Here is a 27,395-nt window from a genome sequence, read left to right on the forward strand (position 1 = left end):
AATGTACATATCATCCGCCCGTTACCACCATCGTCTTAAAGGAGCACGAGGCAGGATTGAGGCAGGATTTATGAAAAAAATTTGTATACGTTTTAAGTTTTATAGTAATAATGTCAGATGAAGCGTTCCAAACCAAAAAGAATGAGCCCTCTAGTATATCTCTCCGTTGCCTTGAACAGGCTGTGTGCTGCAAAATGTGCTGCAATTGTGGGCCCGAATTTCCCGCGCTGTCCTGCGGATGTGACGTCACATGACGCTGCATGCGCGTTCTCCCCGTTCTCCCGTGCCGGCTTCACTGTTGGATGCAGTACCCCCGACGGCGAAGGGTGGCGCTAGAGAGTCTCATTTCTTAAAAGGAGCCTCATGCTCCTTTAAATGTCTGAACACTGGAGATTTACAGACCTCAGACTGGACCTGCCAATTGGGTTAGACCCTCAAAAACCAGATAAATCTAAAGATTCACATCTGCAGGCAGTTTGATCCATCTGAGTCTGAACATCAGAATGAGGAACAAAGTTGATTCAAGTGACTTTGAATGTGGCATGGTTTTTGGTGCAGAATGGGCTGGTCTGTGTTTCAGAAACTGCTGATCTACTGGGATTTTCATGCACAACCATAGGGTTTAGAGAGAATGGTCCGAAGAAGAGGAAATATCCAGTGAGTGGCAGTTCTGTGGGCGCAAACGCCTTGTTGATGCCAGAGGTCAGAGGAGAATGGCCGGACTGGTCCGAGCTGATAGAAACTCAAATAACCATTTGTTACAACCGATGTATGCAAAAGGGCATCTCTGAATGTACAACACGTCGAACCTTGAGGCGGATGGGCTACAGCAGCAGAAGACCACACCGGGTCACTCCTGTCAGCTAAGAACAGGAAACTGAGGCTACAATTCACACAGGCTCACCAAAACTGGACAACAAAACAGAAAAATGTTGCCTGGTCTGATGAGTCTCGTTATGTGCTGCGACATTCGGATGGTAGAGTCAGAATTTGGCCTCAACAACATGAAAGTATGGATCCATCCTGCCTTGTATCAATGGTTCAAGCTGGTGGTGGTGGTGTAATGGTGTGGGGGATATTTTCCTGGCACACTTTGGGGCCATTAGTACCAATTGAGCATTGTGTCAACACCAAAGATTACCTGAGTATTGTTGCTGACCATGTCCATCCCTTTATCACCACAGTGTACTGTGGTGATAAAGGCTACTTCCAGCAGGATAACTGCTAATCCAGGACCCGAGAACACACATGGAGGCGCACGGCGAGCACTGGAAATCTGCAAAAAAAAAAAAAAAAAAATAGAACAGACACGAAACCGGCACGGAACCGGCCAAAACACAAGCAGCAACTGTCCCAAGTCTCGAGATCCAATAACAATCTGAGCTAAGCTACCGCGATTAGCTAACCCCAAAAACTACAGAGCAAGCATGCAGGTGAACGAGCCGATGTATATGTCTGTGTGTGTGTGTGTGTGTGTGTGTGTGTGTGTGTGTGTGTGTGTGTGTATGTATATGTCTGTGTGGCTGTGTGTGTGTGTGTGTGTGTGTGTGTGTGTGTGTGTGTGTGTGTGTGTGTGTAATAGTCTTTAGGTATTTTTAAAATGTTTTTAATACTGTTAACAACATGAGAAAGGGCAAATATGCTGCTTTATGCCAATGTTTATTCAACTTTCCACAAAAAAAAGCTTTTGACCTGAATGTAATGTTCCTTCATAAATACAAACACAATGTTGTCCCCAACAACATTGATTCCTTGTTTTTTTAAGCAGCTCAATGTAGAACAATGAACCATATGCATCACAAACATCGTACAAGAAGTGCATTGGTCAGTTCAATTTTCCATGTAATTATGTCTAATGTCATATGGAGGAAAATGAAAGGCTCAAAAAATATTCCCTTCTCATAAGTGGGATCAAAACAGGGTGATACAAAAAATAAATCACAAACAAATAAAGTGCCCATGTAACAGCAGGGAGTGTAACTCAACCTATAAAGTGCAGTTGGGCTATAATTAGCTAATACTTCTGATTCTTTGGTCCTTCTACAGCTATGGTTTCACCTCGTGGCTGTAGAGCCCTCTGGTGGCTGCAGGTGGAACTACACATCCAAACAGTGAGATGCAGCTCAGTGGACCCGAAATGTAACGATGGAAGAATACTGAAATATTAGATAAAGTTCATATCAACCCATATTACCGTTCGTTCAGGCCATCTACTGATTTTAAATTATACATGTTATTTTAGAACAGAAACATCAGAAGAAATATCAGCCAGGCTTTTTTGTCGAACGATTATGAAGATCAAATACCTGAAATGGTTCTTAAACGTCTCAGGTGGTCATTCGTTTAGAGCTCTCTGTTGAACAGGTTCTAATCATGATTGATTCTGACGTAAAAGATCATCTTATCAGAGGTGATTATACAGACCCCCCTCCACCCCTCCTTATCAGGTGTGTCAGGGTAAACATTTGTCTTTATTATTGCTGACTGCTGCATTACTAATGCAGCTTTTATCACATCATTAATGAGGCTTTGCAGTTGAACTGCACCTGAGGGGGCCGGGCCATGCTACTCGACAGCTTTACAGCTGCTGGACTTTAGATTCAGAACAGATGGAAGATGGTGATGTCAGGCTGGTGGAAACCTTACAACATTACGTACAGATGATTTCAAAAGAAACGTTGGGTTCACATGTGATCAGATGTGTTGAAACGTATTCAAACGTGTGTAAAAATGTTCAAATGTGTTTTCAAGTGGTCATAGGTGTTTTAAAATCTTTAAAAGTGTTTAAAAAAATGTTGAGATGAGTTTAAAAATGTTCAAATGGGTTTAAAAATGTTCAAAATTATTTACAAATGTTTCAAAGTGTCTAAAACTGTTCAAATGTGTTTACATAGTTCAAATATATTCAAATATGTTTAAATTGTTTAAAAAGGTCCAAATGTTCAGAAGTGTTTACAAATGTTGAAAAATGTTTCAAAATGAAACGTGACAAAAGTGAGATGTTTTTAAACATGTAAAATGTTTCTGTCTTGATCAGAACTTATTTTCTGCTCCCAGAAGCTGATAGTTCAATTAAAAGTTATCAGTAGCATTGATAAGGAGTCATTAATCATTTTTCGCTCAATAAAAGTGTGAAACTCTCACCAAGCATGACAGTCTGTCACAGTCCAAGGAGAAGAAAGGAAGAAGAAAAAGAAGCTTCATTCACATAAGCAGGAGATCAGCCGAGCTCAGGTGTGCAGTAGGTAAAAGATCATTATAATTGATGATTTTATCGTGACTGATCAATGAGTAAAAGCAACCGAAGAGTCGGGTTTGATAACAAATCTTAAACAATGAAACGTCAGTTCTCTCACTGGTCTCATTGGTCAGGTATTTCCCTGGCTCTCATTGATCGGCTATCTTTCTGGTTCTCACTGATCAACTATTGATTGCCAGAATGAGGCGTCTGTCATCTCTGGAGGCCATTCTCTCCATCATTTCCTCTCTTCTGCTCATCTGCTGCATCGCTCTGATTGCTGTTTCATGGATGAGTCTGAAGCCTGAAGGTAAAACACATTTTCTGTCAACTGACCAGCCAGTGCTACAAGAATCCTGTTACTGATTATGTCACCAATGATGCATCCAGCTGTAAGTGAGCCTTCACAGCTGTCAGGTGGAATGACGATCACTGCTGGAGCCGACTTCTCTGAGGATCTGAGGAATTCCAGCAGCCCGAGCTTCAAATCTCTGGCCTTCGATGTTCAGCAGACGGTCAGGCTTTTATCCAAAAAAGTCCAGGAAGTCACAAAGGTGTAGGCATAATCTAACCATAGCTTGTTCCTGATTGGTCCACAGGTATCTGAAGCATTTGGTCTGAGTGAGCTGTGGCAGCTCTACAGATCCTGTCAGGTTCAAGATTTCAGGTCAGATACCAGTCAGTCAATCAATCACATTATTAAAGATCAACCCCTGATTTTATTGATGAGCTAATTGCGGTTGTCATTGGTTTTATTGATACTTGATTATTGTTCTGTCTTCAGTCCTGGCAGTGTGGCGGTCACCTTTGATCTATGGTTCAATCAGCCCATTGGCTCAAAGGATGCGGAGAAGCAGCTGGGGGAGGGGCTTAAGCAGGTGGACGGCAGGGGATTGGTGATCGACATAAACAGCATAAAAATCACAGGTGATTTTGTAATGTCCTCAGGTACCTTAAGTGAGTCTAGGTTAGACAAACCTGGATCAAATGGGTCTGAATTGGTTGGGTGTAATGAGATAAATTGGATTACACAAAGCTGGATCAGGTGAGTCTATGGTAAATGAGTCTGGTTTGATTAATCTAAGTTAATTTAGTTTAGAATTAGAATTAAATCAGTCAGGATTTCATAAAAAGGTATTATTAATATTTTCTAAAAGTCAATCCTGGATTCTCTGTCTGGATTAAATTGTTCTGATTTAGCAAGACCTGAATTAGCTGAGTATGATGAGTTAAATCAAGGATGGTCTGAAACTGAATTCATTCAATCTGGATTAGGTGAATCTGGTTTGACTGATAAAGATAATGATGTAATGACATGAGAATGGTTCATCTTAGTCTGTATGATCTGAGTTTTGATCAGTCTGGATTTCCTGCCAACGCCAGATTGGAGCCATTTCCTGAAGTGTAGTGATGATTGTGTGATCATGTCACTTGTCCACAGTAATGACACAGATCAGATATCTTTTGGTATGGTTCATTGTCCATGATGAACAAAAACCATCTGCATGGTGTGGTAAAGTGTGTACCGCCATAGAAGAAGTTCTCTATGATGTGCCAGATCTCTGTAGAACTAGAGCTCTAAAGAAGCTGACACAGTTCTAGTTTAGAGTCCGTCCTTCATTGGGTTGCAGCTCCAGAACTCCCTGGTGCAGAACATGAGGAAGAACTCGACAGGTTTTAGACAGGGGTTTTACATCCTTTATGTTTCAGTTATATTGTTGTTATTTGAGTGTTATTTTAATTTAGATTATTATACACATTGTTGAGGAGAGTTCATGGTACCACGGCTGAATTTTCTATGTGGCTGTCAATGCTTGCTGCAAACAAATTTAACCCCATTATATGACATGATGGTTGTATTTCTGCAGAGAAACCAGAGCTGACAACACCTTCAGCCACTGACATCACATCTGCGGCCACCGCTGTCACACCTACAGCAGGTGAGACACCTCCAGGTGCTCCAGCACAGCTGCTTGGTCACATTGATTCATCACTCTGTTCTTCTCAACAGGGATTTGTCCTCCTGGCCAGACGTCCTGTGCTAATGGATTGATGTGCGTTCAGATCAGTCATCTCTGTGATGGGATAAGTGACTGTCCTGATGCATCTGATGAAGCTGCTGCTCACTGTGGTCAGTCACTGTTTCTGATCAAACAGTCCAGAATGGGGATCAGACCTCAGATATTTTACACTGCTCCTTTGACATCCTGTGTCTCTTTTCCTTAGCAACTGCATGTGACGGGCAGTTTGTGCTGAGAGGACCGAGTGGGTCATTCAGTTCTTCACAGTCTGATGTTTATAACAGCAGCCTTTTCTGCCGTTGGATCATCAGGTTAGACACACTGGAATACACAATATAGCCCAAATATATACATCTATGTTCCTTGAAGCACGGTCCGAGGCGGAGGAGTAGCAGCCATCTATAACAGTCTTCAAATAAATCTAAACCTAAATGCGATTATAATACATTAGTCTAAAACTCTTAAGCTGGAAAATAGAGAAGCCAGTTATGTTAGTGGTAGTGTGCCGGCCCCCTGCTGGTGCTGATCTAGAGTTTCTGTCTGAGTTTTCAAATGTCCTATCTGGTTTATTGATCAGTACATACAAAGTCATCATAGTGGGTAAACTCTGTCCTATCTGACCATCATTTAATAACGTTTGAATTTAACATTGTCAACGTTAAAGCGCATAATAGGAGGTATTACTTTAGCAGATGTTTATCTGATAAAGCTATCTCTAAATTTAGGGAGGCCATCACTTCTCATCTTACTGCAGTTGAACATAATGAAGCAGTTGAGGCCAGTTACCTCGGTTCTACCTCTGCAGATGTTGATTTCCTTGTCAGTAACACTGCAGATTTGCTGCACTCAGCTTTAGATGGAGTTGCTCATTTGAGAAAGAGGGTTTCTAACCATAGGAGCTTAAGTCTCTGGTATAATTTGTATATCTGTATGCTGAAACAAAAAGGGCATACAATGGAAACGAAGTGGTACTCTTGTAAGTCTGCAGATTCTCATTGTGCATGGAAAGATAGTCTAATAATATAAAAAAAGCCCTTTGCAAAGCTACAACAGTTTATTGTTCATCATTAATAGAAGATAATAAAAATAACCCATGTTTAGAGTAGAGTATGTTTAGTAGACCCAGTCGAGACCAGTGGATGACTAAGTCTGGTCCAACCCAAAGCATAACTCTGTAATCTTGCTTCTCAAAGTCTTCCCCTCAATGTGACATTAACCCTGTTGAAAAGAAGGGAGTAGTGAATCAATCTGACCAAACAGCTGTGCTGGAGCACCTGGAGGTGTCTCATCTGCTGTAGGTGTGACAGCTGTGGTCGCAGGTGTGACGTCAGTGGCCACAGGTGTGACGTCAGTGGCCACAGGTGTGACGTCAGCGGCTATACGTGTTGTCTGTTCTGGTTTCTAAATCGCCCACATGCCTGTTAGACCCAGTCCAACTCCACTACTCAAAAATGTTTTTTTTTTCTCTTATTGGTATGACAATATTGGACCAGATCAACTTATACCTAAACTTAGGATATTTACCACAGGTATTTAAAGTTGCAGTGATTAAACTTTTACTCCAAAAACCCTCTCTTGACACAGACATTCTAGCTAACTATACACCAAATTCCAACATTCCATTTGTATCTAAAATTCTGGAAAAGGTAGCTGCAACCCAGTTATGGGACCATTTATATAGAAATGATCTGTTTGAAGTTTTTCAGTCAGGGTTCAGAATACATCACAGCACAGAAACAGCACTGGTCCAAGTCACGAATTACCATAATTCTTATGGCCTTAGATAATGGATTAGTGTCCATACTAGTTCCGCTGGACTTCAGTGCTGATTTTGATACTGTAGATCAGCATCTTACTGCGTAGGTTAGAGCATGTTGTTGGGATTAAAGGGAGAGCTCTAGGCTGGTTTAAATCATATCTATCTGGTAGATTCCAGTTTGTACTTTGTCCCAGTGCTAGGGTCAATCTTGTTCAGTGTATACATGCAGCCCTTGGGAAATGTTATCCAGAACTACAGCATCAATGTTCATTGTTATGCTGATGATACACAGTTGTATCTGACTATGAAACCAGATGAAACAGAACCATTAGCTCAAATTCAGGCATGTCTTAAGGACATTTAGACTTGGATGTCCACTAACTCTTTACTTCTAAACCAAGGTTATTGTTTTTGCTCCCGAACACCTTAAGAAGACAGCGTTTTTCCATCTACGTAATATTGCAAATATTAGTTGAAAAACAAGTTCACACGTTTGTAACTTCTAGACTAGATTACTGCAATGTATTATTAGCAGGATGTCCGAGAAATTCTCTGAATATCCTCAAGCTGATCCAAAATGCAGCAGCACGAATGCTGACAGGAATCAGCAAGAGAGACCACGTCTGTCCTGTATTAGCCCCCCTCCATCGGCTGCCCGTAAACTCGGAATGCAATTCAAAATTTTGTTACTTGTGTATGAAGTCCTAAATGGCCAAACTCCTCATTAGGATGATTAATACTAATATATTTTGCCTTTTGTACCATTGAAAATATAAATCTGTGTCTGTCCTCCCTCTGTTCTTCATCTTCTCTTTCCTATCTCTCTTTTCCTGCTTTACCCAGCTGGTCTTCAGCAGGAGGGTCCCAACCTTATGATCCAGGTCCTGATCCAGGTTTCTTCCCTCTTAAAGGGGAGTTTTTACCTGCCACTGTTTATGTAATAATCGTTTGGGGGTCATGTTCTGGGTCTTAGAGACAATTTGTATTGTAAGAGACGTTATATACATAAAATTGAATTGAACTGAATTGAATAGTGGATCTTCTTTCCAGAATGAAACTCTAACTGTTTTTTCTTTCCAGTGTGGACAGGGGGCTTTCAGTTCAGATCAGTTTCTACCACTTTGAGACGGAAGAAAACGTTGACCTTCTGAGACTATATGAAGGAGTTGGATCAAGAAAACAGCTCATAGGTGAACCATAGCTGCTTGTAAGAATTTGGATCAGGGATGTTCGATTCAGGTCCTCCAGGGCCGCTGTCCTGCATAGTTTAGATGTTTTCCTGCTCCAACGCACCTGATTCAAATTAGTAGATCATCACCAGCTAATCATCAAAGTCTATGAAAGTCTGGTAATGACACATTCATTTGAATAATTTCTGTTGGAGCGTAAAAACATCTAGAGTCTAGACTATTCAGGACAGCAGCCCTAGAGGACTGGATTTGGACACTCCTGGTTGAGATTAACAAACATGGTCTGAAGCAGGTGAAGTAAATTCAAGCTTGACTCTGCATTCTCAGCTTTTTGGGATCTGGTTTTCAGGCTTTGTACACTTTGTAACAAGATAAACTGAAAATATCCTGGATATCTTGAACCTGCTTCAGTGAAGATCCCTGCTGCTCTCTAGAACAGGGGTCTTGGAATCCAGTCCTCTAAGGCCGCAGTCCGACATGTTTTAGATGTTTCCCTGCATCAACACACCTGATTCTAATTAACGGTTGTCACCAGCTTGTCATCAAGGTCTGGACAGCTCTGTTGGTGTCACAGCTCCTTGTATCATGGTTTACTGAAGCAGGGAAACATCTGAAACATGCAGGACTGTGGCCCTCGAGGACTGGAGTCCGAGACCCCTGTTCTAGAAGGCGACGACTGATAATCTGACTGTTTTGATTGGCAGCTGAGCTCTCAGGCTCCACTCCTCCTGGGACCGTGTGGCTGCTGACAGACCAATCAACAGTGGAGTTTACTTCTGATGATGTCAACAGTCTGTCAGGGTTCAGTGCCACCTACATCACCACCAACACCTCGTTGTTGTCCAGTAAGACTTGACACAGAAATAAAGCAGAACCAAATCAGAACCAAAGCAGTCGAACAGGTCCTGTTTCTGTCTCAGACCAGGAGAAGCTGAACTGCAGCTTCGAACTTAGCTTCTGTTTCTGGAGGCAGGACCACGACCATGATGGTGACTGGGGTCGAGCCAGAGGCTCCACTTTCCCTCCATCAACTGGGCCAAGCGTGGACCACACGCTGGGGAACAGCTCAGGTGGGTTCCACCTGAACATCACATTCAATAATAAATGCTTTTACGTATATTTGAATACAGGGAGTCAGGGCAAATAACTCAGGTAACTCGGGTATACCAAAATGTATAAATTATAAAATGTATGATATTTTGATATTTTATGGTTTGCATTAATGGGCGTGGCAAAATGGCTCAACAGCGCCCCCTAGAAAACTTTGTGCCTCAAGCCCCACAATACGGTTTGACGTACATGCACGAAAATCGGTACACACCTGTATCATGTCGCAACTTAAAGTAAAGTCTCTTGGCGCCATGGTAACTTAAAGTAAAGTCTCTTGGCGCCATGGCCGAAACCAAACAGGAAGTCCGCCATTTTGAATTAATCGTGTAATTTTGGCGCAATTTATGCCATTCCTTCGGCAGTTAATACGACCCAGGTGCACCCAGGTGTGTTATTCATCAAAATGTGCGTCTCGATCCTGCGACGAGGTGCATTACTTTTCTCAGTCAAAAGCGTTACCGTGGCGACGCTAGACCCCAAAAAGCGCGCCCCCCCTTCATCTGATTGGTCCGTATTTAATAGTTCCTACATTCTGCCATAACTTTTGAATGGTTTGATATAAAGAGTCGTGGTTGGTGTCATCGGACTCGGTTTTGAGTCCTTGACCATAATTGGTGCAAATTAGCCCCGCCCCTTCTTCTGATTGGTCAATATTTGATAGTCACTATTCTCTGCCATAACTTTTGAAAGGGTTGTGATAAAGACATGTGGGTGGTGTCATCGGACTCTGAAAGAAGGGGCGTGATGTGGTGATGAACAAGTGGACCAGGTTTTCAGTGCTGGACTGGGACAGTGCTGGACAGAGTCTGGAGATGTTGCGGAGGTGGAAGAATGCAGTCCGGGTGATGTTGTGAATAATATGAGGTGCAAATGAAAGGGTGCTGTCCAGTATGATGCCAAGGCTCTTGACTTGGGAGGAGAAGGGTACCGGGAAGCCGTCAATGATGCTGGGTGGAGCAGGAGAGAGTTGTGACTTGGTGAGGGTGGATTTGGAGCTGATGAGAAGAGCCTCAGTTTTATTGCTGTTGAGTTTTAGAAAATGTTTGCTCATCCAGGTATTGATTTCATCCAGACAGTTGGTTGGGGAAGTGGGAGGAATAGTAGCAGAGGGTTTGGAGGAGATATAGATCTGTGTGTCATCGGCGTAGCAGTGTAAATGGACCCCATGGTGATGGAGGATTGAGCCCAAGGGTAGGAGGTAGATGGTGAAAAGAAGCGGACCCAATACCGACCCCTGGGGGACACCCAGTGTGACACCCCTGCACCCAGATTTGTGGTTCTTCGATGGTATATTTATTATAAAGTGATTATTATTGTTCTTCTTATGTTATTGATTTATTGTTCTGCTCTTTTATTTATTTATTTTATTTTATTACTCTTTTAGTGCTTATGTTCGAAATAAAAGAGATCAATCAAAAAAAAAACAGTCAGCGTATATCTGAAAACCATGAACGGCACGTCACATGATTAGTTCTAATCTTTGACAGGCTTCTACATCGTGACTCCTCTGAGTCCCGGCCAATGGCTGAAGAGCTTCAGGATCCACAGCCTTCATCTAACTCCCTCCATTCAGCCCATGTGTCTGGGCTTCTGGTAAACAACACAAGCAAATCAATACCTGAGGAGATGAAGCAGTAAGGGGGGTCCAATGGACCAAAACAAAGAATGAGCAGACAAGAAACACAATAGGGAAAAAGATAACGTTTAAAACAATGTTAGCCATCTCAAAAAACCATCATAATGTAAGAAAATCTAACAAGGAAGAACACTGGACCTGAAAATAAACAAATTAGTACAATACAAGTTCAATTTAATTGAGTTTATTTCAATAAAATTTGTTACGAACTGCTTATAATCCAAATCACTCCAATTCAACCCAAGGAAACAAATATTTACAATCGCAAACAGATTTACACAAAAATCAATATACCAGCAGGTGACCAGGTGGGCGTGTCTGAGCAGGTACCACATGTTTGGAGAGGACGTCTACCGTCTCAGAGTCCTGCTGCGATCATTGCAATCTGCCACCATCGTGCTGTTCTGGAAGGACGGCAACTATGGCGACAACTGGAACTATGGCCAGGTGACCCTCAACCTGACCTCAGAGGCTACGGTCAGTGATCTTACGAGAGCTCCACCCTACATCATGCTACATTCTGTCAGCTGATTGATCATGTGACCTCTGGACTCTGCAGGTAGTGTTTGAAGCTCAGAAAGAGGGGGGCATGAGGAATGACGTTGCTCTGGATGACATCACACTGACGGCTGGTTCGTGTGGCCCTGCCCCCCCAGAGCCAACCAATGTACCGCCTCCAACAACCACACCCCCCATACCAGGTTACAAGAGAGCAGACGTCTCCATACTAGTTTAGTGGCAGGTCATGCCCAGAGCCGGATTAACGCAAAGGCAAACTAGGCATGTGCCTAGGGCCCGATTGACAGGGGAGGGGCCCAGACAGAGGGACAAAATTTTTTTTTTTTTTTTTGTCTGCACACATATTAATGGTTGATACCATGCCGGTAAAGCATATATATGTGCATTATTACTATATTTAGTATACATACATATATATACGCATACATACGCATACACATACATACATATACACATACAGACATACATACTACAGCACACTTTGTCTTACTGGAAATGTTATTGGTCTTTGTAGATTTGACTTCTTATTTAACTATTCAATTTAATTTAAAAACACATTTAATTAAGATTTTCTGCAAAATGCAATAGCTTAAAACATTTATCTTATTTTACTCTGTTTACATAGCAATGCTGACACCTATTGGTGATTTACTGGTACTAATGCCTTAACAATGATACTCGCAATCGATAAGATAAGGATAATTTAATAGCATTCAATATAGCGTTGTAATAACGTATAAATAATAAAAATCAAAAAATAGTCTGATAAACTGTTTAATATACAACACATGACTTATTTTGGAAAACAAAGAACCAACTTGACTATGACTATGCTACGTAAAATGTGAATTAACTTTTATTAGTAACTTTGGTAAGTTTAAGATTTTAATTCATAAATAACATCGATGGAGGGGGGCCCAAAAATCACAGTCTGCCTAGTGTAGTCCATTTATTTAATCCGGCTCTGGTCATGCCCACATCCAAAGATAGACCACAGCTATATTTAGAGATAAATCACACCCCATACTTAATTTGGGAAATGGCCACACCCACACACTGAGTTAAGGACAGGCCACACCCACAGACAGAAAGAAACATCCCCACTCCAGGTGAGGAAAGATCACAAACATACCACAGGTAAAACAAAGACCACGCCCACACAGCAGATTTAAATGCTAACCTTAATTCAAACATGAAGTGGTTCAGTCAGTCGAGGTTTTTCCTCTGTAGCGTACATGTTACTGTCATATAACACACCTGTGATCTATATGCTGTCTGACTCCACCCCGTCTGTCCTCTAATTGGTTTAGCTGACTGCGGAGGACCTTTTGACTTGTGGGAGCCAAACTCCACATTCAGCTCACCGAACTATCCAGAGTCGTATGGAAATAAGGCCCAGTGTAAGTACAGGTACACCTGTGTGAACCAGACCCCAGTCTATGATCACACTTGCACTTATACTTTGATACCTGGATATATTTCTTTTATACCTGGATTTATACTTTCATACCTGTACTTACATTTTCATACCTGCACTTATACTTTCATGTCTGCACTTATACTTTCATACCTGTACTTATACTTTCATACCTGGACATATACTTTCATACCTGTACTTTTACTTTCATACCTGTACTTACACTTTCACACCTGTACTTATACTTTCATACCTGTACTTATAATTTCATACTTGCACTTATACTTTCATACCTGCACTTGTACTTTCATACCTGGAATTATAGATTTATACCTGTACTTACACTTTCACACCTGTACTATACTTTCACACCTGTACTATACTTTCATACCTGTACTTACACTTTCATACCTGCACTTATACTTTCATACCTGTACTTACACTTTCATACCTGTACTTATACTTTCATACCTGTACTTACACTTTCATACCTGTACTTACACTTTCATACCTGCACTTATACTTTCATACCTGTACTTACACTTTCATACCTGTACTTACACTTTCATTCTTGCACTTATGCTTTCATACCTGCACTTATACTTTCATACCTGTACTTACACTTTCATACCTGTACTTACACTTTCATACTTGCACTTACACTTTCATACCTGTACTTACACTTTCATACCTGTACTTACACTTTCATTCTTGCAATTATACTTTCATACCTGTACTTACACTTTCATACCTGTACTTACACTTTCATACTTGCACTTACACTTTCATATTTGTACGTATACTTTCATACCTGCACTTATACTTCCACGGTTGCACATATACTTTCATATCTAGACTTATACTTTAATACCTATACTTGTACTCTGATTTCATACCTGTGCTTGTAATTTTATGTACAAGTACGGCAAGGTCTCCTGACCTGTAAATGTGGCTGAACAATCAATATGTGGCATCATCTTATCGGTCTACTGAACAGTGCTTTTGAAGCAACAGAAGATCTGCTAGTGGTCAGTGGAGGAACTGCAGGTCTGGATTCAGACCTTGGTGGTCAGTGGAGGAACTCCAAATATTGTTACTTTTGGGTTGAGATCAAGGCTGGGCAGTTCCAGTCGTCGAGTGCTGTCCTGAATGTTTTACATGTTTCCTGCTTCAACACACAGGGTAATTTGAACGACTTCTGCAGACCTTGATGACAAACTGATGATAATCCACTTATCTGAATTAGGTTTCTTGGAGCAGGAAACATCCTAAACATGCAGGACAGGGGCCCTGGATGACCGGAATTGCTCTTTGCTCATCACCTTACATGTCATCTTACCTAATTACCCATGATGCTCTGATGCAGGTTTGTGGATTCTGCATGCGGTTGAAGGTCACAATATCCAGCTGCACTTCCTGGACTTTGATGTGGAGGCCACATACGATGTGGTGGAGGTGCGGGATGGGGCGGGGCCTAACTCTACCTTGCTGGGTAAGCGACTGTTCCACCTGAACACCTGTTCAACAACAACAGTGTGCTTAGATAGCATTGTCTTAGTCCAAGAACCACTCAAGGTGCTCTTACAACACAAGCAGCTTTTTCTCACAGACACACAGTCTCTTTCATCCACGTGCCTCTCTTGCGCATCCTGCTTACACGCACTTCTGTTGAAAGGACAGTAACAAAATGAAGAAAGCTGGTAGGATATTGTCATTCATTATGTTGTTTTATTTTTTCTAAATTATTATCAATATGAGCAGAATGAACATGATTGAGGCCTTGCGTCTTGTTTCACTCACAGAACATAAATGGGGCTTTTATACTAGTACCTACTCAGCACGACTTGACTCGCCTCCACTCACCATGCCCTCGTTTGTTTTTCGATACCCAGATGAGAAGTAGGAGGGTTGGAGCAAAGCTGCTGTGACATATTTGATTGTGGGATCTAAACGAAGAAGACAACAACACTAAAGATGTAAAACATGGAGTAGATGATATATATATGTGCTACTGGGTCTGTGACCAATGTTCCCTCTAAACTGCGCGCGTGCGCAATCGCGCACTGCCCGCATATTCTCAGCGCACAAGAAAGTCTATCCAGCGCAGTGCTTTAAGTGGGCCGGTACGCGCCGGTACGGAGTACCCCCACTTCTCAATATTAGCCTCTGGCGTACTGGGACTTCTCATGAGCTCAGTTCTCTGTTCTCTCCTTGCGATTTGGCTACAGTGGCGTCGCAACGCGACTGCCCCTCGTGAGACGTTCACTCGCAAAGCCTGATTTATGGTTCCGCGCTAAATCGACGCAAGGCCTACGCCGTAGGGTATGCAGCAACGCGCAACGTACATGCGCGTCGCCGCGTACCTTACGGCGTAGGCTCTGCGTTGGAAACGCGGAACCATAAATCAGTTTACGGAGGTCCCGCGAGTCGAGAGGAGGAGAAGTATTCAAGGATTTGGGGAATACAAGGAGCTGTGGGGATCCCGGACACGAGAAAGTCTGAAGCCTCTGCTAAAAGCTGTCCATACCATTGCTGTGTCTACCAGCAGTACTCGAGTTAATGGGGGATGAGGGGAGATGGCACCCCCCCTGAAATAAAAACGGTCCAAATCATCCCCCCCTGAAATAAAAACGGTCCAAATCATCCCCCCCTGAAATAAAAACGGTTTAAGTCATCCCCACTGAAATAAAAACGGTTTAAATCATCCCTCCTGAAATAAAAACGGTTTAAATCATCCCCCCCTGAAATAAAAACGGTCCAAATCACCCCCCCCTGAAATAAAAACGGTCCAAATCATCGCCCCTGAAATAAAAACGGTCCAAATCATCCCCCCTGAAATAAAAACGGTCCAAATCATCCCCCCTGTAAAACTGTCATGCCTCCTTTCCATCCCTTATGTCATTTCATCAATGAATGTGGTTTTACTGCTATTTCAACATTTAGAGTCATCACCAGAAAAATAACACCAGAAAAATAACTTATTTGACAATTTTCACCTGTTTTAAGTAAATTTTCACTTGAAATAAGTAGAAAAATCTGCCAGTGGGACAAGATTTATCTTCTCATTACAAGCAAAAATCTTGTTCCACTAGCAGATTTTTCTACTTATTTCAAGTGAAAATTGACTTGAAACAGGTGAAAATGGTCAATTAAAACAAAATTCTGTCAACATTTCAACTTTTTTCATAAAATTTTTGACTTTTTTTTCCTCAAAATCTCAACTTTTCTCTGGACATTTTGACTTTTTTTCTCTAAATTTTGACTTTTTTCTCAAAACTTTTTTTCTCGACATTTCGATTTTTTTCTCTCAAAATTTCGAGAAAAAAGTCGAAATTTTCACCTGTTTCAAGTAGATTTTCACTTAAAATAAGTAGAAAAATCTGCCAGTGGAACAAGACTTTTTTGCTTGTAATGAGAAGATAAATCTTGTCCCAATGGCAGATTTTTCTACTTATTTCAAGTGAAAATTTACTTGAAACAGGTGAAAATTGTTGTTTTTTCCAGTGACGAGTCTTGTTTTAAGTGTAATGAGATACTTAAAAATAAAGCGTGCATATGTGATGTTGCTCACAGTCGTCCTCAGTTTGCTCAGGGAGCTTGTGTGTGTGCCCAGATACATGAAAAATTAGAGGGAACATTGTCTGTGACTTATGTTTGATATCAATTTAAAAAATGAGAGTGAAAGAAGCTTCAAGCGGCGACGCTTTTCTTTTTGTTTTTGTCTCGGCGCTGCTGAAAAGTCAGCTGGGAGCCGCGAGCAGCTATGAAGTGACAGAGCTCCAGGTAGATCTTGTGGTTCCTTATCGCCCGTCTGGATCCCTTTTTAATTCTCTCCTCAGCCACGAGGTTTATGAACATCTGCACCTCAGAGTTGAATCACGAACAGTGGCGGCTTGTCAATAGGGGGCGCTAGGGCGCCGCCCCCATTAAAATTACTGGGGAAAAAAAAAAAATATATATATATATATACACATATATAGACACAGTACACATAAAAAGTAATTATCATATCTGTGCAAATGTGTCTGACTTTTAATTTTTCAAGCCTTCCCATCCCATATACTGGGTTTATTCAGAGTTGTTTTTTGTGCAGACCGAAATACATAGGTTTCAATGGCGAGGGTCGCCGGCCAAATGAGTGTGTATTGTATGTTCTTAAACTTTTCTTCCATGTGACTTCATGCTGGTCTCTAATTGGTTACTCAAAGACTCTCCTCCGGGCGCAGCTCTCCGCGCCCGTGGCCAATCAACGTGTTTTCTGTCATTCTTCATCCAATCTGATTGATTCATGAGCTGTCAATCAAAGTCACACCCCTGACAGTGTAGACGCGCGACTGCATCTGTCACTCGCATACAAACGGAGTCACAGCCATAGACGTATCCACCCCATGGAGCTGCTGCGATACGTCAACGCCGCCGCCATATTGAATGTGGCAAGACTGCGCTGTAAACTAATACAAGTAAATTGACTTATTTTCATAAAGCGCCTTTCTACAAAGAAATTTACGTTTTACGTCTCATTTATTCATTCACACATGCACTAATATACTTGAGAAACAGTTAGGGACCAAATATAATATATTTAATTTTCTGACATGGCAAAAATAAGAACTTTATTGATCCCACATAGGAGTAATTCATGTTATATCAGCTATAGACAACAAGGTAGTGCCGAAAAACAATATATATCCCCCCTCACGAAAATAAGAAAAATAGAGAAACATATTTTCTCATCAACAAAACAAATTTTAAAATTTTTCAAATAACAAAATAACATATTTGAACCATTTTTCAGGCAATATCTGTCAATATCTCTATATAATAACTGAAAAAATCTGAAAAATGGTTCAAATATGTTATTTCGTTACTTGAAAAATTTAAAACATGTTTATGTAAAATATGCTACATGTATATTTAGTATATGTATATGTATATGTAGTATATGTAGTTATATGTAATAAAAAATAACATCAAAAATGTATGTTCAAGTAGAGTTTATAGTTGTGTTGTAATCCCCACTCGCCAGTGCTCCCCCCCAAAATTTTTTATCACCAGCCGCCACTGATCACGAAACAGACTTTGCGCTGCCGTCGCCTGTCGATTAAAATTAGCAAGAAGCCGCGAGTTGACGGCCCCGCCCCCCGACCAATCGGTGGCCTGTAGTGTGATGACGTCAGATATGGCCCGACTCAGCTGCTTAGAACCTCGGCAGAATAGTTACAGAAAAAGTATCTACTAAGCACGCCTCCACCCACCTCCACCCCTAGTGGAGATGCGCAAAACCGGGGCGAGGCGAGTCATGTCGGGCTGAGTAGGTACTAGTGGAAAAGCGCCAAAAGTCACACTTCAGTCCTGGAATGCCGGTTTCCTGTGTGTAAGGACACAAGTTTGCAGGATTTTGCTCTCTTCCTTGGGCCAGGATGTAATGGCCAATGGAGAAAAAATTGGTCGCCCACTTTTACGGAAATGTTATATAGATCGCCAGTATGTAACGTCTGGAAACTACACAAGATAGATAATGTAAATGCTATTAATGATCCAAGACAATCTTAAACTGAGAAAAGAGAGGCAAGGTGAAGGTGCTCAGTGCATTATTGGAGTCCCCCCAGCAGCCTCGGTCTACAGAAGCATAACTAAGAGATTATCTCAAAGACCACAGAGTTAAAGGCTTTATTACAAATGAAGGTCTTCAACCAAACCTTTAATGTAAAGAGGGAGTCTGCCTCCCGGACCATGGCAGGAAGTTAATTCCATAATGATGGAGGTTCTGCCACCCTTTGTAGATCTCTACTCTCACAGGAAGTGAACCTGCCTTTAGGGAGCAGAGTGTTCTGCTAGGATAGTATGGCACTAGGAGGTTCTTCACTGATATTGGAGCTTCATAATTCAAGGCTTTAGATGGAAGAAGTCATATATTTTAATTAATACTAGATTTAACAGGGAGCCAATGCAATGTAATGTGCCCCTACTGGACAACAGTCCTGTGACAGCAAGACGTCACAGACATTGGTTTGATTTTATCTGTGATTTGCCATATGTGGTGACAGCCGAAGTGTTACACATGAATAGAAAATTCAACTCATAAAATGATTTCTTGAAAGAGTTCTAGCAAGAGGGATGGATGGATGTTTTTCCAGCCCTTTGGATTAAACCATTCAAGTCACTGAGACTGTTGGCTGTGATCAGCCAACAGTTAGTCATTATCACTTCCTCATCCATAATTGTGATTCTACTCCACTCAGTGAAGCAAGCAGCAGGTTGTATTAACCCAGCGTTAGATAAACATCATCAGGAACTGCAACCCTGCATATTTTAGATGTTTCTCTGCTCCAACTGATTCAAATGACTGGATCCCCATCAGCTTGTCATCCAGGTGAGAGGTGTGTTGGAGCAGAGCAACATCTAAAACATGCAGGACAGTGGTTCCCCAGGACCAGGATTGAGGAACATCTTGAAAAAGAACCATCTTGATGATGGTTTTATTTATGGCTCAAAGTCATTGAGGATGTGAGTTATGTTCTCAACATAAAATATGTTGCCATTTTTATTCACTTACTGTCTAAGTACTGGCTCAGTGGTTAGCGCTGTCTCCTCACAGCAAGAAGGTTCCCGGTTTGAATCCCTGGCCAGGCGGGGGTCTTTCTGTGTGGAGTTTGCATGTTCTCCCTGTGCTTGCGTGGGTTCCCTCCGGGTACTCCTCCCACAGTCCAAAAACATGCATAGTAGGTTCATTGATGATTCCAAATTGGCCGTAGGTGTGACTGCGAGCGTGCACGGTTGTTTGTCTCGATATGGGGCCATGTGATGTACTGGCGACCTGTCATGGGTGGACCCCTGTCTCTTGCCTGCAATGAGCTGGTATAGGCTCCGGAAGACCCCCCTTACCCTGTACAGGATTAAACAGGTGTAGAAAATTGATGTTTAGGTACAAAGTTCAGTTGACTTAGGTTGTTTGCAGTGATTCCATCAAGCCAGTATGAGATGGTTTATACTCCTGACCCTCTCATAACCAGATGTTGATTTATCTGAGCATGTTCCTCTGACTCCTTTAGGTGTGTTCACTGGGAGTGATGGTCCCACCCATGACCTGTTCTCAGCAGCCAATCAGATGACACTGTGGTTCTTCACAGACTCTTCAGGCCACGGTCGAGGATTCAGAGCCAACTTCAGCTCAGGGGTGGAGCTGGGATCTCCAGGTGACCTCAAGCTCATTGCTCAGAGAGTATTGCTCAAACTGATTGATTATGATTCTGATGGATCGTGTGTTTCAGCTCCATGTGCAGTTGACCAGTTTCAGTGTCAGACAGGAAGCTGTATCCATGGTAACGGTCAGTGTGACGGCGTGATGGACTGTCCTGACGGCTCCGATGAAGCAGATTGTGGTATGACACTAATCAGTGATAAATAACGACGATCAGTACCTGATTATATGTGATCCAAAATAAGGTCTGAAAATTGGTCTGATTCCTAGGTTTATTGTGATGTCACACGCTGTCTCGTGACATCACGCCTCTCTGATGACATCATCACAACAATACCTCATCCCAGCGCCTTTGCAGACAAAATAAACGCAAACAAATCAGTTCAGTTAATTCTGTATAGATGAAAGTGGGATTCAGAAAATAAACCTGAACCAGACACTTGGTCCAATTGATTATTAAGTGGTTCCCAGTGATCAATAAGTACTGTCATTGATAACCAGAAACAGCTACAGTCATTATTCTAGACCAAAGCACCCACTGGTGGATAAACACTGACCTGCAGTGAGCTCCATGATAGAAGGTCTGGTCAGATCTCTGCACTTACTTAAGTGAAACGAACTAAAAGTAAAAGGGCGACTCGTGACGAAGGTGAAAGTTTGAGTATTTCAGATTATTGAAGTAACTCTCCAACTGCTGGTTCTGTGTCAGTGCTGTTGCAGGTAAATGGTTCCAGTCGCCTCCGGTTCCGGGTCGTGTCCTCTTGGTTCACTGTGTGTGCCGATACCTGGAACTCCCACCTGTCCAACTTCACCTGTCAGTATCTGGGGTACAGGTAAGTCTATCTGGGTGACAGCTGACTCTGGGAGCTGCCCCAGCACAAGATAAAGGTTTCAGGGGAACCAGAACTAGTTCTGACACTAGATCTTGCCTTGTGTAGGTCTGGAGAGGCGTCTTTATTGACGGCTCTGGGTCAGGACTCCCCCTTTGTGACTATCAACGTCAACAGTAACGGAACGCTGGGAACCAGTGTCAGGTATCCAACACCAGAACCACTGACTGAAAGTTAGAGGTGTCCTATTTCTTTGAACTTGTATTTGTATGCAGAATTCACCAAAGAATTTGTTCATTTCCTTCATCAACTTTATTTATAAATATAAACCAGTTTGGTCGTACGGGGGAAGGGTTAGAGCCTGGTAACATCCTCCCTCAGTTATAACCATGAGGGCATGGATTACCGAGGGAGGTCAAAATTTCAAGCAAGACTCCGCTTGTGGCTCTCATTGACCAGTTTCAGTGGTTATGTTTTCAACTTCAACTTTTCAACACAAAACCAGGTTATCTGTGGTCATGAGTGCCTGAAAACCTTCTAAAACAATCCTGATATTGACCACATCTCTGGAATGTTAGAAATTGGGACCATCGGCCGGTGTAGATGATCTTTTTGTTCCATTTATCTGTTACAGTTTAAAAACAGGAGTTTAAATTCAAGCTTAACAATAAACCACGCTGGCTAACATAGATGTAGTTGGGGCAGTGCAAATTAGGACCAATTAAAAAAAAAATAAAAACTGCGCAATGATTCCCAATTCCTCAGCCAACCACTAGGGTTTGGATCCAGACCCAATATCATGACAACTTTTCTGATTTGGCCTGTAAATTACTTCCTCAGGCCATCATGGTAACATGGCAAATTATGTTGTTAAAGAATGTCCATGATAGCTTATGTTTAAAATTTGTGACATTTTTCCAGTGAAATCTGCAAGAGTGAGATGGTGATTTCACTGACCTGTAGCAACCAACGTGAGTACACTATAAAATCACTTAGAACTCTTTCACTCATAAAAACACACCTAGATCAGTTGGCATTACCCACTTTAAAATGTTAGCGTTGTGAGTGATTGTGTTGACATTTCTGTCCTAAGTGTTTACCATGTGATGAAAGAACATTTATGTGTTTCAGCGTGTGGGGGGCGTCTGGTCACTAACATGACGGGTAGCTCTGACCAGTCAGCGGAAAGCAAACCTAGTGATGGTGAGAACGTGAATTCTGAGTGGTTGAAGACTTGATCCTGCTAGTGACGGACCGGTTTCTGTCTGCAGGGGATGGCAGGGTGGTGGGCGGTGTAAATGCCATGAAGGGCGCGTGGCCGTGGATGGTGTCTCTGCACTGGAGGGGCCGTCACGCGTGTGGAGCCTCACTGATTGACCGGGATTGGCTGCTGACCGCTGCTCACTGCGTCTATGGGTGAGAAATCGATGACAGATCTTTCTCAGATAAGAGACACACCTGCACTCTGGCATGTTGTGCAATATGTGCTGAGGTATCTATTGTGTTGTTGCATTTTTCTCAGACCACTGTTCAGTAATGCTCAGACACCATATGGTGGTGCTTCTGATGTTCCCTCCTTATACCGTCAACGACCAATCAAATGTCTTCCTGCTCGCTGCCCTAAGGAGCCACGCTCTTCGACACTCAATGCTCCATTTCACTGGCCAGCACTAGATGATACTTGTGTCACTAGCGGAAAGTTACCCAACCTTTGGATGAAATATTGATTCCATTACAATGCATTAAACCCATAACTCAGTTTATCAACGCTTGATATCGCCTCATTCAGAGTGAACAGACGGGGATGCTCAGTATGATTTCAGCATCTTTGTGAAGGTACAGTAAACCTGCAGGGTGGTGGGCAGTTCAGATCTGAGGTGACGTTTTAATGTGTTTTAAGAAGAAAAAAGGGGAGATTTATTGGTCTGACTGTTACATTCAGATTGAGCAAATAAAGCTAACATTTATGTAGTGGAGGCTAGCTGAGCTAGCATGACAGCTTATTGAAGACAAAGGATTTGTACCGTGGAGAAGGAGGTGAACTTCCATTTTTAAAAGAACTCGCCAAAAAATGCTGAAATTGTCCTTTTTAATGACTGTATGACTAATGCAGCAATTATTTTTCCTTAAGGGTTTAATAGAGTATTTTTTAATTGAAGTTCATTTTGAATTAACGTGTAACTTTGTGAAAAAAAGTCATGCAGCTTTGTGAGAAAACCACTTCCTACAGATATTCACTTTCATCCCGACAGAAGTGTTATAACGTCAGAGATCACCAGTGGTTTCCATTCGTGGTTTTTGCCATTGTCTCTATGTCATTGATTTGGTCTTGTATATCCTGAAAGAGCCTCCACCAGGCCGGCCGGTCTTTGTCTCCACGTCTTCAGTTCTCATCCACATTACGAAATGTCCTTCAAGGCATCGTCCAATCTTAGAAGAGAGCATTCTGTCTGTCCAAGAAATAGGAGAGTCTTAATAAGTTGTCCAAAATGTGGCCCAACAAGTGCAGCTTGTTCCTTATCCAGGTCATCTCTATCTGTTGTTTCGGTTCCATCTAGAACCTCATCATAGCCTATGATGTAGGCATCCCATCTGATTTTGAGAACCGACCCCAGGTACCATTGGTGTACAACTCTTAGGAGTCCTATCAGGTCGTCTCGTTGCCAGCAGGATGACGATAGACCTTCACGCTTGTCTGGAGAGTTGGAGACCCTGAGTCTGCCAAAATCAAAGGATGCAACTTCAATCCAAGCCGTTACAACTTTGGTAACATAACTGGTGGGGTTTTTGAATCCATCTCTTCTATTCACCTGCTCATCAGCAAAGAAGTCTGGTTTATGTTTTGGTTATCTTGTCACTGATCTTGACACCTGGCTATTGATGGGTACCAACAGGCTGGAAACGGACACCATAGTGTTGAAACATCTTTGTTGGAAACGGCAGAATTGTTTGCATCCTGACCATGCTGCTGTTCCCACCAACATTTGTGATTTATGTTTCCCATCAAGAGCATAATGACCTCCACTGCCTGAAAATCAGAAGATGTGTAGACTGGAAATATTAAATGTTCTCTACAGGAAGAACATACATCTACAGTGGTGGACAGCAGTCAGTGGGCTTTACGCTCAGAGCCAATTAGACTCTGGGGACGTCCAGTCCCGACAAGTCGATCACATCGTCATCCACAGACACTACAATCGTCAAACCAAAGAGGCCGACATTGCCATGATGCACCTGCAGCAGCCAATCAACTTCACCAGTCAGTCACACACTCATTCTGTCCAACCAGAGCCTTAGCTCTTCGGATCTTGTCACCTGTGTGTGTGTGTGTGTGTGTCTGTGTGTCTGTTGTCCAGACTGGGTCCAGCCGGTGTGTTTTCCATCTGAAGGTCAGAGTTTCCCAGCAGGCATGGAATGCTCAATCGCAGGTTGGGGACGCCAAGTTGAAGGTGGTGAGTCATTTGTCATCACAGTGACATCACTAACACATAACTTTCTGGTCACATGGTTCCAGATTACTGCCACTCTCGGTCTGAACAGGCAGACACATTGTAGGTGTTAGACGATGCTGTATGGACCTGAAAATGCAAACAGATTCCAACTCCATTTCCATCTGACTTGTTTCAGTCCAGTCTGACAAGTATTACAGTCCATTCTTGTCTGGTCTAGTTGGATACTCAGCTCAGGCATCCTAACCAGATGCCCTAACCACTCGTATTTGTTCCTCCTGGTGTAGAGTAGCAGTAACTCTATTTGATGCTCCACACTTGGTGGTGAACGACTCTAGTGAGAGCTGAAGGTCCCTACTTGATGACACCAGCAGATGTGGTGGTCCTGGGATGGAATCCGGACACCCCCAAACTGGTCTTCCTTCATTACTGGCTGGCTGGATCTAGAAATTCTGTTCACAAAGTTATGAACACTTTCCAAAATGGATAGAAGAAAGCAAAGAGCCAAATTCACCTTGTCGAGACACAGACTACCAGGGCCACACCCTGGAGCTATTCCTGGGGGAGGAGCTCGCCAGCGAGTGCCTGGTCATCAGGCCTTTATCTATGGAGCCCAGCTTGAATGAGCAACATGAGTTCCCCCTTATGTGAGCCCACTCACACCGCCACTTGCAGAAGGGCCCAAGTTGGTTGGGTACTTTGTAATATGGACAACACTGAAGGTGTGTGCCTTGACAAGCTGATTTTTGACTTTTGAAACCAGCTGTAATGAGATGGAATGTCACTTGTTTTGCAGGGAAGGAGCCTGAACTTGCCCATGGTGAGAGGTGTCGAGCTGGAGTGGGATTACCTATCGCCCCCCAGCTCAAAGCCAGTATGTTCAGGTTTTCCGTGGTGGATGAGAGGGTAGTCTCCCTGCACTTTTGGGTCTGGGAGCCGATTATGACTGCTGTTTGTGCTTATTCATATGCTTACGTTATGGATATTCTGTCCATAACAAATGCATGTATGGTCGCAGATAAATGGTGTTCATAAGTGCATGTGGCACCAGGAAACATACGATCATTGAATGACAACTCGTAGTTCAATGATCAATTTTATAATTGTATCATCAGATATGAGACAATATGATCTGGACAGTCGGGTAAAGAGAAGAACTGAGCTGTCATCTGATGACAGCTCAGTTCACTACCTGGTGGTGAGTTGGATCAGATGGTGGAGAAAATGCCGGACAGCCCCAGCAGGCATATAGTGCGGCTTTGCTGGGAATGTCTGGCAAAAAGAACCTGCCAGAAAAATCTTCAGCTCCCACATCAGACAAAACTTCATCGACATCTTCAGGGAGGTGGGGGGGCATGGCTTCTAAATGGACAATGACATGTGCCTCCATTGCTGAAATGGCCAACCAGGCCTACAGCTGTACGGTATTTGGTGCCTGTCGTGTTGTTTCACCTGTCTCACCCGCTTGTTTTACCTGTGTGTGTCTCTCAGGTCCCATCCCGGACATTCTCCAGGAAGCCAAGGTTCCACTGGTGGCTCAGGATGAGTGTCAGCGTCTCTTACCTGAGTACACCATCACCTCTAGTATGATGTGTGCTGGTTACCCAGAGGGTGGAGTCGACACCTGTCAGGTACTTGCACGGGTCTTCTTTAACACCCAGGAAGATGTGCGTACCAGTGCACGCACCAAGACTATGGACTACAGACTACCATCTCCAGCATGCTTCTATCTTCCTCTTTACATGTCCAAACCAAAACCATCCCAAATAGGTTTTGGCCTTTTTTGGGACAGACAGATGTGGCCCAAAGACCTAAAGAAAATAAAGATTTGGTTCAGGACTGATTGACATGTGGCCCAGGTCTAGCTCCAACAGTCACTTTCAGTCACTGTCGTCCATCTCAACCTAATGTGGGCCAAACGGACCTGCACATGGGCCACATTTAGCCCAAACATTCTTTTCTGTCTGGGTGATCTAGTCTGGTCTCGACTGGTCTAATCTTGTCTCACAAAGTCTTGGAGACAGCAGGTGTGATGAATCTGACAGGGGATTGATCTGTGAGCTGCAGGTGAACTGTAGCGCTGTCATTTTCTTTTTCCTTGTCAATAAAGTTTCAACTTTTCAGGGCGACTCTGGGGGTCCGCTGATGTATCTAGAGGATGGATGCTGGACTGTGATTGGTAAGTCTTTCTGTCTGTCTCTCTCTTTCTCTCACACACACACCAAAGGCAAATCTGAAGGAATGCTGGTCTCTGATTGGACCCTCAGGTGTGGCCTCGTTTGGGGTCGGCTGTGGTCGTCCTGACAGACCTGGAGCCTATGCCAGAGTCTCTGCTTTCACATCCTGGATCGCTGACACTCGACGCTTCTCCTCTTTCCCCCCCTCATCATCAGAGTTTACAGAGCTGCAGTAAAACTCTTCATCTTCAAAGAACCAGTCAAACTGATCAAATTCTGTTAAAGCACTGAACAGCTGACAGTCGAAGTACCAATAAAAGGCTTTCAACACTTAAACATGTCTTCCTGGTGCTGTCATAGTACTGCTGTTTTGATTCTGTTGGAGTTAAAAAAAAAAAAACCTGACTGAAAGTCTAAAATAAAAACTCAGAAAACATATTTGAATGCATAGCTACAATGTCTTATGTGTTCTTATTGGATAATGCCTTATTACATGGATTTGTGTCCATTGATTCCATTGACTGTGAAGTTCTGGGGAGAGGGGCGACTATGCCTACTTAGGAGACAAGAAGTGTATACCATTTCATACCATTGGCAGAAACGGTAATGCGTTATCTGCTGTATAGAGTATCTTTGTTCATAGCGAATGGGCGCCTGTATGGAAATGACGCACACGTCCGGCTTTTGTCATGAAAAAAACGTAGCCAAATGCAGCAATCGACTGATGACGGTGCCATTGTATAGCCAATGAAATGCTGAAAAGCATCATATTATGATGCTTCAGGGGATCGGGATAAATCCTACAGCGGGAAATTCAATCTGAATGTGAGATCAGACGCGCGTCCGTG

General features: G+C 42.7%; 1 protein-coding gene across 2 annotated transcripts; it reads left to right on the top strand.

Moving 5' to 3' along the window:
* The first annotated feature begins 3,179 nt into the window (after positions 1-3,179).
* Positions 3,180-27,386, top strand: tmprss15 (transmembrane serine protease 15). Of its 2 annotated transcripts, none has more exons than XM_061740479.1 (28): positions 3,180-3,234; positions 3,439-3,548; positions 3,629-3,753; positions 3,838-3,905; positions 4,023-4,165; positions 5,107-5,178; positions 5,250-5,369; positions 5,465-5,570; positions 8,099-8,208; positions 8,913-9,053; positions 9,129-9,278; positions 10,806-10,911; positions 11,281-11,431; positions 11,514-11,655; positions 12,784-12,873; positions 14,257-14,382; positions 19,943-20,086; positions 20,162-20,272; positions 20,801-20,924; positions 21,030-21,125; positions 21,843-21,892; positions 22,053-22,124; positions 22,193-22,337; positions 23,999-24,180; positions 24,278-24,373; positions 25,862-26,001; positions 26,495-26,549; positions 26,638-27,386. In XM_061740479.1, exons 2-28 carry the CDS (start codon positions 3,440-3,442, stop codon positions 26,781-26,783), a joined length of 3,120 nt encoding a protein of 1,039 aa, XP_061596463.1. In that variant the 5' UTR covers positions 3,180-3,234; position 3,439; the 3' UTR covers positions 26,784-27,386. The 2 variants fall into 2 exon arrangements, with proteins under 2 accessions (XP_061596463.1, XP_061596462.1); XM_061740478.1 differs by having other exon boundaries at positions 3,191-3,245; positions 3,373-3,548.
* The last annotated feature ends 9 nt before the right edge of the window (positions 27,387-27,395 follow it).

The sequence above is a fragment of the Cololabis saira genome, chromosome 14, assembly GCF_033807715.1.
Source record: "Cololabis saira isolate AMF1-May2022 chromosome 14, fColSai1.1, whole genome shotgun sequence".
Classification (NCBI taxonomy): Eukaryota; Metazoa; Chordata; class Actinopteri; order Beloniformes; family Belonidae; genus Cololabis; species Cololabis saira.